This window comes from Rattus rattus, chromosome 4, assembly GCF_011064425.1.
Source record: "Rattus rattus isolate New Zealand chromosome 4, Rrattus_CSIRO_v1, whole genome shotgun sequence".
NCBI lineage: Eukaryota > Metazoa > Chordata > Mammalia > Rodentia > Muridae > Rattus > Rattus rattus.
In genome coordinates, this window is record NC_046157.1 from 83,723,555 (window position 1) to 83,737,600 (window position 14,046).

Below are 14,046 nucleotides of genomic sequence, written 5' to 3' on the forward strand. Positions count from 1 at the left end.
CCTTTCACAGGGGTCCCCTAAGGCTAAGTGTGTAAAACACATTTACATTATGATTCATAACAGCAGCAAAACTACAGTTGTGAAGTAGCAATGAAGTAATTTTATGGTTGGGGGTCACCACTCCATGAGGAACTGCCGCAGTATCAGGAGGGTTGAGACTCACTGGCTTAAGTGGGGAAGCATGAATTGAAACCTGTTCACCACCTGCAGAAACTGCTCTCCTCTGTGCGCTAACGTGAGTGTGGTTTTTCTCTGAAATAGCCAGGATTTGCTCTGTCCCTAATGGGTGTCATTACAGAGCTTCCAGACTCCGCCTTCCTCCTTCAGACTTTGGTTACTGATGTGGAACTCATCGCAGATAGGCAAATCCAGGATCTGTGAAAACAAGTGTTTGGGCTGTGTTCTGTGTTGACATCACCTGAAGTGTGTCCTGTCAGCCAGACTTGCTTGTTTTGTGTCTGACAATGCTTTACAGAGGAATTAGACCATAGTGCCAAAGCAAGACAGGACGGTGAGGGGAGGAGCTGACATGTGAATGGGGGCCATAGGTTACTGTGAAATGAAAGACCAGCCAGGCCAGCTCTCAAACGCTCATTTGAAAAGCCATAATGAACAGTGCCTAGGCAATCAAAACAAAGTAATTATCTGAGTGACTTAGACACTTATTTCTCTATGGGCTTGGCTCGGAGGCCCAGGGCATTTTGACCTCATGAGTCTCTCCAAAGGAATCCAGAAAAAAGAACAATCACTGACAAAGGCCAATTTCCCTGAAACAAGGCTTTGGAACTCCCTGTTGTTTTTGACCGTGGAGACATCAGTAGCGGAGGTGAAGTAGCAGTGGTTAGACCAGCCTAGGGAATGCAGAGCTGGTCTGCTGTTGATACTGTTTGAATCTGAGCAGCTGTGGAGCCACGGGTCTGTACTTGTGGGTTATAGCTGACACACGTGTAAGTGGCTTTTTTTTTTTTTTTTTTTTTTTTTTTTTTTTGAGATACTATGTAGCCATGGCTGGCTGGGAACTTGCTATGTAGACCAGGCTGGCCTTGAACTCAGAGGTTTTTTTTTTTTTAATTTATTTATTTATGGGGTTGGGGATTTAACTCAGTGGTAGAGCGCTTGAGGCCCTGGGTTCGGTCCCCAGCTCCGAAAAAAAAAATTATTTATTACCTATAAGCACACTATAGCTGTCTTCAGACACACCAGAAGAGGGCATCAGGTCTCATTTCAGATGGTTGTGAGCCACTATGTGGTTGCTGGGATTTGAACCCAAGATCTCTGGCAGAGCAGTCAGTGCTCTTAACCATTGAGCCATCTCTCCAGCCCTGAGTTCTGCCTCCTGGGTGCTGGTTTTAAAGGTGTGGGCCACCATCCCTGGAAAATGTCACCCTTTAAATCCTTTTCCAAGGATTTCCTATTTGTCAGACTAGTCCTGGGAGTCAAAGAGCTCTCAAGTAAAAACTGGAGAGGTGAGGTTGGATAGAGCCTACTTGGTGAAACTTGGCTTCGGGTGGGCTTAGAAGGTGCCAGAAACTGCCTTTAGAGCCAGGAGGTATCAGATTCTTCATAAAATTATCAGGCCAAGAAGTGATATTCCCGGGTTGAAAAAATGCAGCTATAGTGGCCTTGTTCTTTGTATTGGGTTTCTTTCCAAGTCCTTATGGAGTACGTAATGAGGAGCGCACGTATGGAGCTGGGGGCGCACTTCCTACAAGGAAGCCGCGCCAGTATAACAGAAAAACTGAGTCTACACTGCACTGTAAAAGTTTGGTGTATTCCCGGGCTCCCGGAAAAGGCGGGTTTGGCGAGATGGGCGGTCCGGTGGGTGGGATTTTTTTGTTTCCTGCTAACTTAAGGGGCGGGGCTCAGGGTCTCCATGGAGACGGCTTCTACCCGCCAGACCAACTTGGAGGGGAACGGCTGGACTGATGGACGCGGACAGCCTCTTGTTGTCGCTGGAGCTGGCATCTGGCAGTGGGCAGGGTCTCAGCCCGGACCGTCGGGCCTCGCTGCTCACGTCCCTTATGCTGGTTAAACGGGATTACCGCTTCGCGCGGGTCCTCTTCTGGGGCCGCATCCTCGGCCTTGTCGCGGATTACTACATCGCACAGGGCCTGAGTGAGGACCAACTCGCACCACGCAAGACGCTCTACAGGTGAGGCGACTCTGTAGCAGGTGAGGCTGCAGGAGGACCTCGAAAGGTGGTGGGTGCAGCTCCAGCTGCGGGGAGGTGGGTTCGCCCAGGGCCTACGCCGGAAGCACCTGTGGGTGGGGCTTGAGGAGGAAAATGGACAGGTCGTGAGCAAGCCATGGAAAACAAGCCTGTGAGCAGCATTCCGCTATGGTTCCTGCCCTGATGCAAAAGCCACATGTGCTGGCTGTCCTGTGCTGGCTGTCCTGAAACTTACTCTGTGGACCAGGCTGGCCTCAAACCCAGAGATCCACCTGCTTCCACCTCTCGAGTGCTGGGGTTAAAGGCGTGCACCGTCACCGCTCAGTTCCCAGGCAGATTCTTGAGTAATGGTGGCAGAAATGGCGCGTTGAGGAAGGAAGACCACCCCCACTCCTCCACCCCCTGGGAGCCCAGGGTCTTGTGTATAACTAGAGTGGCCTTGAACTCACAGCATAGAAAGGGTGGCCTTGAACTTGAGAGTCTCCATTTTATACTTCTCAAATGCTTGGGATTACAAGTGTGTTGTATATAAACAAAAAACGCTTATTTTGTGGTGGTGAGCAAGCCCATAATTGAACAAAATGCAGCTTCCAGAGAGACACATCTGGAACCTCCACAGTCCAGATGTCTTCAACGTTAGCATACAGATAGCCAGGATTGAGACTGGCTCTGCTTACAGCATGATGACTTGACAGGGCCGTTCAAGTAAACCTTGCACTGAACTTGGATTTAGTCCCTGGCTAGTGACTTGTGATGTAATTCCTTCATCCAGTCCTGAGCAGTGACAGCAAGCAGCAACCCCCAGGCTGGGTCTCCAAGCTGTGGTTAAATTGTACTGTTTAGGGACATTAGATGCATTTTAGACTTACCTGAGCTGGATAGCTGGATATGTTGACTTAACTATAAGCTAAAGTCATCTGGGAGGAGGGACACGCACTTGAGAGAATGCCTTCATAATATTAGGCTTGCAGGCAAACCAGTAGGGCATTTTCTCAGTGATACCCACCATTGTGGGTGGTGCCATCCCTGAGCCGACAGTCCTGAGTTCTGTAAGAAAGCAGGCTGTGAAAGCCACGAGGATAAATCAGTAAGCAGCACCCTCCATGGCCCCTGCATCAGCTCCTGCCTTCAGGTTCCTGCCTTGTTAAGTTCCTGTCCTGACTTCCTTCAAGGACGAACATTTCTACTTGAAAAATAAGGAAATCAAAATTACGCTAGTAGAGAGCCAGGCCTTTCTGCTGGTGGCTGTGGACTTTGCTGCTACAGAAGATGACCTCTCTCTGAAGTTGGGTGTGTCCTAGGAACTTGGACCCTCCCCATATTACTCAGTGAGCAACTGTCAAACCAGCACATTGGATACCAAGGAGACAGTGTCGGCTGGGCGAGGTGACACACGTCCTGCCATAATGTCAGCTTCTCTGGATGCTGAACCAGGACCACCTGGGCAGCATACTGACATGGATTTGTGTGTGCGTGTGTGTGTTACATACATACATACATACATATATATATATATATATATATATATATATATATATATATATTCTCAACAGCAAGTGTTTTCTAACTGCTATATCCCCAGCTCCCAACAGAATATTTTAAGGCGAGTGAAAAATACATCAAAGTGAATGTATATCAGACCTTAAGGGGGAATTTACCACGAACACCTTGAAGGGTCCTGGGATGAAGGTGTTTTCAAAGCTTTTGGCTGTCAAAAGGGAAGGCAGTGGGGCACGAGGGGAATTGGAGTCCAGCATGACGTGGCTGTTGTTGGCAGCCTGAACTGCACAGAGTGGAGCCTCTTGCCCCCGGCCACAGAGGAGATGGTGACACAGACATCTGTGGTGAATGGCCGCTTCATGGGTGATCCTTCACACGAGTATGAACACACTGAGCTCCAGAAGGTCAGCGAAGGTGACAAGGTCTTTGATGAAGAAGTGGTGGTAAGTGCAGGGCTGGGTGTGTGTGTGTGAGTCTGTGTGTGTGTGTTGGTGGGTGGGGGAGTGTGATGGAAGGGTTTGAACACATGTCAGTCATGGCTGAGGGTCAATGGGAGAATGTGTGAGCACCACAGACAAAACCCTAGCATCTCCTAGCCCCACAAACAAACCCAACTGAATCAACACAAGAACAGAGAGTGTTCCAGGGCTAGGGAGACACTCAGTGGTTAGAGCACTGGCTGCTCTTTGAGAGGCCCAGGTTCCATTCCCAGCTCCCACTTAGAAGCTTACAACTGTCTGTAACTCTAGTTCCAAGGGATCCAGTGTCCTCTTCTGACCTCTGTGGGCACCAGGCATGCAAGCAGTACACAGACATACATGCACACAGAACACCCATACACATGAAAACTTCGTGATCCTAGCCCGGAAGAACAAAAGCAAGTTCCACTAAGATTATCTATTGTCATGATTGTCACCACTGCCCAGGTGTGCACTGGGTCCCTGAGGAGCTAGGGGCTTTGCTGCTGCACCTTACCCATGTTGACAGCTCTGAGGACTGGGAATGTATACATGTGGATATTGTTTTTGTTATCATGATTATTAATTGATATTTTGGTTCCCAATGTGGCCCTGGTTGTCTTGGAACTCACTCTGTAGACCAGGCTGGTCTCAAACTCAGAGATCCACCTGCTTCTGCCTCCCAAGTGCTAGGATTAAAGGCGAGAGTTACCACTGCCCGGCTTTTATTATTAACAGTGCTGGGGACCAACATTAGGTCTTCTGCCATTGAAGTACATTTATTTATTTTTGTGTGTGGGGTCGGGTTCTCCTGTGGAGGTCAGAGTCAGTTCCCTACTTTTCTATATAAGTTCTAAAGCTTGACCTCAGGTCATTAGGCTTGGTGTTGAGTACCATTCCCACAGAGCCATCCGGCCAGCCCTTGTGGACTAATCTTAATTTTACTCGATAATACACCACATGGTTCCTGAGTACAGGCACTAAAAGAAATGTAATAAAATTTCCTTCCTTTCTTTTTGCTAGGGGACATTATGTAACTGTTTGGCCTGTGTCCCTGTCCGGTCCAGATCCTTCTATTGCATGAGCAGCCTTGCTCTGCCCCAGGAGCTCAAAGGGCACAATCACAGGCCGGGTATCACAAGCCTGCACTTGCCCATGACCCTTGATGATCTGACTCCATTTTGAAGACTGGAATGCTATATCTAGACACCAAGTAACCCCCGGACATCTCTATGTGTTTCCTTTGAGACAAAATTGTAAAATGGCTGTGTGGGGCTGGAGAGTTGACTCAGTTGTTCAAAGTCCTTGTTGCTCTTGCAGAGGACCTGACTCAAGTCTGAGCATCCCCGTGGTGGCTCATAACTGGCTACAGCCCTAGTTCCAGGGGATCAGACATGACACACTCTTCTGACTTCCATGGGTACCAGACATACACATGGTCCACAGACATACATGCAGGCAAAACACTCATATGTACAAGGTAACAAAATAAAATAAATTTAAAAAAATATAAACCAGCAGTGTGGCATGTCCACAGGCCTGGACACTGCCCCTTTTATGAAAACTTATCTTTGAGAGACCTTTCCCTATCAGCACCCCAGCCAGCCGGCCCGGCCTTTGTGCCAGTGCACTGTTTAAACAATATCTGGAAAGTAGTTTCCAGGTTTCAGCTCTGACAAACATGTCGTGCCAAGTGGCCTTGGACTGACGTCATTTCGTACGTGTGTGTATTTTATCTAAAGGGCCAGTTCCTAGAAATGCCACTGGGGTCAGCAAGTAAGTAAGGAGCCCAAGCAAATGAGAAAATTCAAAACCTCAGCCCTGCACCTGAACATGGGTGATGCTCAAAGTCTGTGTCTAGTCTGTGCAGTCTCGGGGACAGCCACATCTTCCACCCGACGAACACGTGCTCCTGAGCCTCCGGTCCTCTTTCTCTGTCACTGGGATGGCTGTACTTACCCTTGCAGGCCTGTGCTGAGTCACTGAGGCAACATTCATGGGCCCTGGGCTGGGGGGAAGTTCTGGGTGTTAGTTTCTGCCTCCCCTAGCCAGCCACGTGATAGGTGGCTTTGTGAGCTCAGATGCCTCTGTCCACAGGCGTCTGTATCAAGCTTGGTTTGCTCCCTTGTCCTGTCTGCTGCCCCGCCCCACAGGAGCTACAGTGGAATATCATCTGTGGAAGGACTGATAAGCTCATGGGGAAATGCTTGGTGATGTTCAGCCTAAACCATGATTGCAATTTTACTTTAAATATATGCCAAAAATGGGGTTGGGGATTAGCTCAGTGGTAGAGCGCTAGGCCCTGGGTTCGGTCCCCAGCTCCGGGAAAAAAAAAATATATGCTAAAAGATAAAGACCAGCATATCAATGTGTTAATGATTGGGAGGTACGATAATGAGTATTTTAATCCCCTTTGAAATGTTTTTCTAGGGGGTTGGGGATTTAGCTCAGTGGTAGAGCGCTTGCCTAGGAAGCGCCAGGCCCTGGGTTCAGTCCCCAGCTCCAAAAAAAAAAACCAAAAAAAAAAAAAAAAAAAAAAAAAAGAAATGTTTTTCTATACTATCCAAATAATGCACAGTGAACATGATTGTTTTCATATATATATATATTTTATATATAATATATATAAATAATTTTATTCATTTTTTGTGTGTCTGGGTGTTTGGGCAAGTATGTGCCATGGTTTAAGTGTGGAGGTCAGGGGATAACTTTAGAGTCAGTTCCCGCCTTGCACTTTAAAGAATTTACTTATTTTTATGTGTGTGAGTGTTTTGCCTTAATGTCTGTGCATCTTGTGAGCAGGCTATGTGATCCCTGGGACTAGAGTTCCGGGTGGTTGTGACCTGTGGATGCCGGGAATCAGACCCAGAGCAGCAGGTGCTCTCAACCGCTGAGCCATCTCTCCAGCCCACGTCCACTTTAAAGCGAGGTCTCTGTTGTTTCTGTTGCTGTGTTTGCTCTAGACTAGCCATCCCTTGAACTGAGCAGTCCTCTTTGCCTTCCATTTCACCACAGGAATGCTGGGGTTCCAGGTGTGTGTCCCTGTATGTGTTCCGATAATCAGGCTTGCAAGAAGCTGGCCATTAATTTGCTATGTAGCTAAGGATGACTTCCAACTTGACCTGGTTTATGGGGTCCGAAGGACTGGACCCTAGACCTTGTAGAAGTTAAGCAAGTATTCTTCCCACAGGACTGAAAGCTACCCCTGCTTCCCTAACTTGTTTTCTTAGAGACGGGATCTTATGTGGTCCTCGGTGGCCTGAAACCCTGTATATAAATAAACATGATCTTGAACTCCCGGTCCTTGTGCCTCCACTTCCTGAGTGTCAAGGCTACAGGCGTGTGCCAGCACATGTGATGGGGGGGATTTGAACCCAGAGCATTGCATGCATTAGGTGAGAGCTACACCGACTGCTTTCATGATTGTTTTCTTGCTCCATATTTTCAAACGCAGAATAAAAAGCATGACAACTTGGTGGCGTGTCTCTGGGAGGCAACATAGCAAATGCAGCATAGTGACTGCTTGAGGACTGGGATTTTTTGTGGTTTAAGTATTTTGTTACCCATATGCAGTGCCAACTCAAGGAAGAAGGGACACACACACACACACACACACACACACACACACACACACACACACACACGGGGGGGGAGACAATGCACAAATGCATACTCAGCACAACACAGCCCAAGCCCCAGACACCTCAGATGGGGAGAAGAATTGGCCAGGCAGAGTTTCATTTTGCACCTTGCGTGAGCAGGCGCAGTGCCCTGGCAGGATGCTCCTCTTCCGTCCCCTCAGGTCCAAATCAAGGAGGAGACTCGCTTGGTGTCCATCATCGACCAGATTGACAAGGCTGTGGCCATCGTCCCTCGAGGTGCCCTCTTCAAGACCCCTTTTGGAGTCACCCACGTCAATCGGACCTTTGAAGGTGAGCTCCCCGTGGATCCTCTCAGAGCAGGAGGGAGTAAGGCTCAGTTGCAATGTCTGGGAGACCAGGGGCATCTGCCCTCCTTGGAGAAGAGGGGCTGGGTCCACAGCACCGGGAGGGTGGGCTTCTGATTGGCTGCTGGCAGCCTAGTTTCGGTCTATTGCTGTGAACAGGGCTCTGACAGAGAGTAGGAGAATGGAGGGAGGGTTCAGTTCACCTGACACGCGGCCCTGTGAAGGCTCATTAGATCCCAACTGGTGGGAATCAGGGGTTGTAACCTACAGGTCGAGTCACTGCCCTCGCTCCATCTTCATGAGGATCCCCCCAAGCTGGCGTGCATTTAATCCCAGCATTCTAAAGGCAGAGACATTGACATTTTTTTTTAAGGAATAGGGATTAAAACATGTATTTTTTTCTTAGTGAATATATACTTTGGTTTAGGGAATACACAGGAACAGAAAATAGGAGGAACTCTTTGTGAGTTCAGAGTAGCCAGAGCTACATATGAGACTGTCTCAGAAAATATAAGAATGAAAAAGCAAGCACGCAAACGAACAAACTCTTTCCCCTGGTGATTCCCAGTTGTGCCCAGTTGACGGTTAAGCAGCGCCACCGAAAAGGATCAAACCATTGAAGTCATCGAACCCTGAGGGGTGGACTTGAGGTTTCCTGCATCAGGGTAACCTGCTTCTTCCCATGGCCCCTGCTTGCTTCCCTTTCAGGGGCCAGGGTCAAGTATGGGGGAAGGGAATGAGCTCCACTTTCTGGTTTGGACAGAACCCTGCATGGTGGCCATGGGCTTGGGGTTAACTGCTCTCTGTCCTCCTCCTCTTCCCAGGCCTGCCCTTGTCTGAGATCAAGAAGCTTAGCTCGTACTTCCACTTCAGGGAGGCCATTGACCTGAAGAACAAGACCTTGCTTGAGAAGGCAGACTTGGAGCCCTCACTGGATTTCCTGGACTCCCTGGAGTATGACATCCCCAGAGGTAACAAACAGGCCATGAGCTTCAGGATGTGGGATGGCCTTCTGATCAGAGCAGTAGATCAGCCATATACCTTCCTTCTCTAGGGCTGGGGCTGAGAACCTGGGTCAGCATTGGTGGCTCACCTGTGACCTCTTGACCTCTCGAGGTCGAGCTTTGCCAGAGCCTGACCTTAAGTGGGGAGCAGGGCAGTGAAGTGGCTCAGTGTCTCTGGAGATTAGCAGATTGTCATTGTCATTTTTAATGCACTTCTGAGCTTTTTTTTTCCAACCAGTTTCTAATGTGTTTTGGTTGTTTGTTTTGTTTGCTTTTTTGAGACAGAGTTTCTCTGTGTAGCCTTGGCTGTCCTAGAACTCACTCTGTAGACCAGGCTGGCTTCAAACTCAGAGGTCCACCTGCCTCCACCTCCCAAGTGCTGGGGTCAAAGGTGTGTGCCACCACTGTCTGGCCAATGGCTATTTTTAAGTAAAAATATTTTGATGGATTTGTTTGTGTGTACATGTCATAACACACGTGGAGGTCAGAGGACAACTTGTGGGAATCAGTTCTCTCCTTCCACCCTGTGGGATCTAGGGATCTAACTCAGATGGTCAGGCATGGCCGTAAGCACCTTAACTGATAATCCACCTCGTTCCCCACGCTATTTTAAGTTAAAAACCTTTTTATTGGGGCTGGAGAGATGGCTTAGCAGTTAATAGCACTGGTTGCGCATATATATATATATATATACACACATACATATACACACATACATATATACACACACACATATATATACATACATACATGTATGTATATATATATGTATATATGTATATATATATATATATATGTGTGTGTGTGTGTGTGTGTGTGTGTGTGTGTGTGTGTTTCCAAGCCCAGGAGTTCCTGGAAAGCGTAAGTAGGAAGAGTTGGGGAAGCTTAAAGGAATGCCCATGATCGAAGGCAATGTGCACAGGTGACTAGAAAAGGGCATGCAAGCCCTCAGGTTCCTGTCCTAGGGCCACTAACAGTGTTAGGGATGATGGCCCTGTGCAGCTGGGTTCCACCACACAGAGGCACCTGAACCAAGTTACCTTGAGTGTGGGCTTATAGTGATAGGTAGGTGGCTTCTGGGACCAATTGGCAACAGAAGGACAATGACTAGGGCTGGGCCTCTCCCTTATCAGACCCTCTGGACACTCTTGTAGTGAGCGAGCTGGATGAGCTGCTGGGTGGCTCTCCTGCCTGGCAGATGGCTTGGTGATGACTTGTGCAGAGTGGGGACGGGCAAAGAGCAGTGGAGTCGTTCATTAGCTCTTTCTAGAGAGGGACATTGCTTTCTGAATCTGAAGCAGTCACTTAAGATGGCTTAGGTCACCTCTGAGCAGGTGTGGTTGAAGTAGGCCTTGTCCTGGGGCCTCCTGCTCCCTGTGCCCACAGAGATAAGCCCAGAGCTCACAGCTTCTCTCTGAACCAGCATTGGTGGAGGAGAAGGGAGAGAGAGATTGCCTGAGGCCAGCTTCCTGGCGATGCGATGCCCTAGGATGGAAAGCTTTGTGGGGATGGATCCCTGAGAAGATCACCCTGCTGATGGGTGCTAAGACTTCTCTGACTGTGGGCTTGCACAGGAAGACAGGTGGAGCAGCAGGTTGGGCAGCCAGATTCCTCACTGGGACTCTGCCATTCAATACTTAACCTTTTGCTCTGTCAGCAGAGCATGGAGCAGCTGCTGCGTGCCAAGCTCTCCTGGTGCCCTTGGAATGAGAAAGACAACTCTCTTGTACCAGGAAGGTTTGAGAGCAGCCAAGAGAAGCTGAAAAGCAGACGTTATACTGGAAGATGTCGGGGTGGGGTGGGGGACAGAGGAGTAGGCAGCAGAAGCAGCAGGTGGCTGGGGTAGAGCTGACAGAAAGTCCAGGTTGGGGTCCCAAAAAGAGAACACTCAGTGCAATGCCCAGTTTGGGCAGCAGAGGGCAGCAAGAGTCCTGCAGCCAGGAAGTTGACCTTTAAAAGCTGCTGTAGAGATGGTGGCTAGAAGGAAGGGACCTTTGGTGGAGTGAGAACAGGGAGCCTGAAGAGAATGGACAATGTGGGATCAGCCTTATGGGGGTGCACACAGATGGCTCCTACCCTGTCCCTACCCCACTGCTTATATTGGAGGCTGATACCAGGGGTGTCTTTTTTTCTGTCCCCAACCTCTGGGAAGGTTGACTCTATCTTGTGGGAAAGGGAATGGTGGCTTCTCCCATCAGGGACCTGAAGTCATTTTTTATTTCATTTTATGTGTATGGGTGTTTTGTTTGCATGTACATCTGTTTACCACATGTATGCCTGGTGCCCGTGGAGGCCACCGTGGTACTGGTGTTAGATGGTTCTGAGCCATCATGTGGGAGCTGGGAATCAAACCTGAGTCCTCTGAAAGAGCAGCCAGTGCTCTTAGCTGCTGAGCCATCTACCCAGTCTTCCTGGCTATTGCTCAGTGTGATGAAGTCTAGGGGTTGAGGCTTAGGCTACCTGCTGCCCCTCGACAACCTGGTCTGAGCCTGACCCTTACTCTCCCTTACGTTAGCCTTTCTTCCTGGGTGGCCGGAGAATGAAGTCCACTCCAGCCTAGGGCCCCACACTGGAGAAGTGGGTAAGACCCTGGCACTAGGAAACCCAGGAGGATGTCCTGCCGACTGCATAGGTCAGGGGCTGAGTTCCAGGGCTGATCCTCTCCCCAGTCTCAGAGCACAGGTATTCTGGAGAGGAAGCCAGGTCTGAGGAGACCTCGGGCTATGAACTGAACCACCAGAGTATTTCTTCAAAGGCCACCACAGCTGTCTGGGACTAGTGTTTCCATGTTCACAGTTGAGATAGAGGTGACAGATACATAGTGTGTCAGCTGACACACTGAGAGGGGGGGAAGAATGTGTGTGCGCACGTGTGCATGCACGTGTCAGAGACAGAGTCCTCTGGATGATGAGCAGACTGAACAAGGGAGGCTGAGAGGACAGGAGCATGGCGGAAATGCACAAAAAGGCAGAGAGGCTGGCCCCTGGCATGCACAACTCAGTTAGCACCCTTTGGCCTGCTTGGCCCCTCCTCCTTGGCTTATGGTTTTTACTTCCTCACAGTTTACCCATGTTGCTAGGCTTGGGCTATGCTCCCCATCTACTCACAGCAAGAGGTGAGCAGACATGCTGGTCTGAGGGCCCCCTGCCTCCACGCTGTTGGCTGAATGGATGGATATCTGGCTGCAGTGGGGTTAGAGGTAGACCCTAGGCTGTTTTCCCCCCGCCAGTGCTTGGGTGAGGGAAGCTGCAAGGCAGCCTCCCTGGGTGGGCAGAGCAATCAGAGTCTGCTCTTGCTTATCTCACAGAGGCTGTGGAGCTGCGGGCTCCAAGGGCAAGGAGGGGTTAGGTCTCTGTAGAAAGCTGTCCAAATGATGCTCTGGGCCATGGTAGTGTGACTAAGGCTGGAGAACAGTGTATTTCTGGGTGTGTTTGTTGTCAAGGATCAAACACAGGGGTCCTGGGACACTGTTCTGTCACACTCCATCCTCATCTCCCCTCAAGCAATGTTTCCTGAAGACTTGGGACCAAGAAAGCCACCAAGGTCCTCAGGTGCCCAAAGAACAGCTGTCGGCAAGTGTTGTACCAGCCAGGGCCTGTTTCCCTGGATGTTCCGAGTCTTCCTTGACGGTGGCACTGTGGACCAGAGCAAGCAGTGAGCCCATGGTGTAGCCTTCACTCACTGTCCCGTGCACGGCTGAGTCAGGACCGGGGCAGCAGACCTCCGTGCTTCCAGAAAGCTCTGGTCTGACCTGGCAGGCAGCTAGTTACCCGGGGTGAGCGGCTCTGCTGCGGGGTGGCCCTGGAGGGTGGGGATTGAGTCGTGAGGCTGCTGGGTGTGGAGTGACCAGGGTGGGCCATGGCTGGAGGTAGGCTGCAGGAAGCTCAGTGGTGGGAGCCAGCACCGGGGCTAAGTTGGCAGCTGATGAAGGCTCCAGAACAGCCCCCCGAGCATAACTGGTTGGTCCTGTACCAAAACCTTCAAAAGTTATTTGCCTTCCTGGCAGGGCCCAGAGCAGGGCTGTGGCTGGTTTGGGGGAGAGGCCTCGGTGCGCAGGGGAATAGAAGCCCAGATCTGCATCCAGAGGCGATTTTCCCAGGCTCCTTCCTCCCACACAGCGGCTCCCTCCCTTGGAGCTGGATCAGGCCCTTCCAGCCAAGTCATCCTGGCTGCACAGCTCAGCCTGGTCTGAGCCGCCTGCCGTCTAGAGTAGCATGGGGCAGACTCTCCTCCCCCAGGGCATGGCTCCACCCAGCAGCACTGGGAAGACCACTGAGGTGGAGGCCTGAAGTGGCCCAACTTCAGCTTGAGCCTCTGGTTGTCCCAACCTAGAGCAGAGGCTCAAGGTCAGTGACTTACTCTGGAGCAAGGAAAAGGAGCCACGCCATCTGTGGGCCCTCTGAGTCCTAGCCTGATGGCCCACCTCTGTCCTCCGTGTCATGAGCAAGTGGCAATTGGGACCACAGCCCTCGACTGTCTGTTCCCTCCAGGCTCTTGGAGCATCCAGATGGAAAGGGGCAACTCGCTGGTGGTGCTGCGCAGCCTGCTCTGGCCAGGCCTCACCTTCTACCACGCTCCCCGCTCCAAGAACTACGGCTACATCTATGTGGGCACAGGCGAGAAGAACATGGACCTGCCCTTCATGCTGTAGGAGGAGCGGGCTGGATATTTATGAGAAGTCGAAACACTGTTTCATAAAGTTCAACCATTGGGCCTGCTTGTTCTGTCCTGACTTTTGTCATTTTGTCCCTCTGGCATTTAGTCAGCCGGCTCTGAAAGGCCAGGAAATGCAATTCCTAACCAGGAGGCAGAGGCCTGGAGTAAGCTAATGAGGGAGACACCGAGTATGTTCTATGTTCGTGTGGAGATGGATGGAAGGGGTGGTTAGGAGTCTGCTCGAGTTCCCGGAGTCAACAAAAGCTGCTTGTAACTGATCATCACTCGGCCTCCACCTACAGTGCTGGACCA

The 14,046-nt window shown here is 50.3% G+C and overlaps 1 protein-coding gene across 1 annotated transcript; it reads left to right on the forward strand.

The window, feature by feature from the left end:
* The first annotated feature begins 1,840 nt into the window (after positions 1 to 1,840).
* Rsph9 (radial spoke head component 9) lies at positions 1,841 to 13,802 on the forward strand. The gene is made up of 5 exons (XM_032900648.1): positions 1,841 to 2,152; positions 3,948 to 4,113; positions 7,931 to 8,060; positions 8,899 to 9,045; positions 13,569 to 13,802. Exons 1-5 carry the CDS (start codon positions 1,926 to 1,928, stop codon positions 13,727 to 13,729), a joined length of 831 nt encoding a protein of 276 aa, XP_032756539.1. The 5' UTR covers positions 1,841 to 1,925; the 3' UTR covers positions 13,730 to 13,802.
* Positions 13,803 to 14,046: the final 244 nt, after the last annotated feature.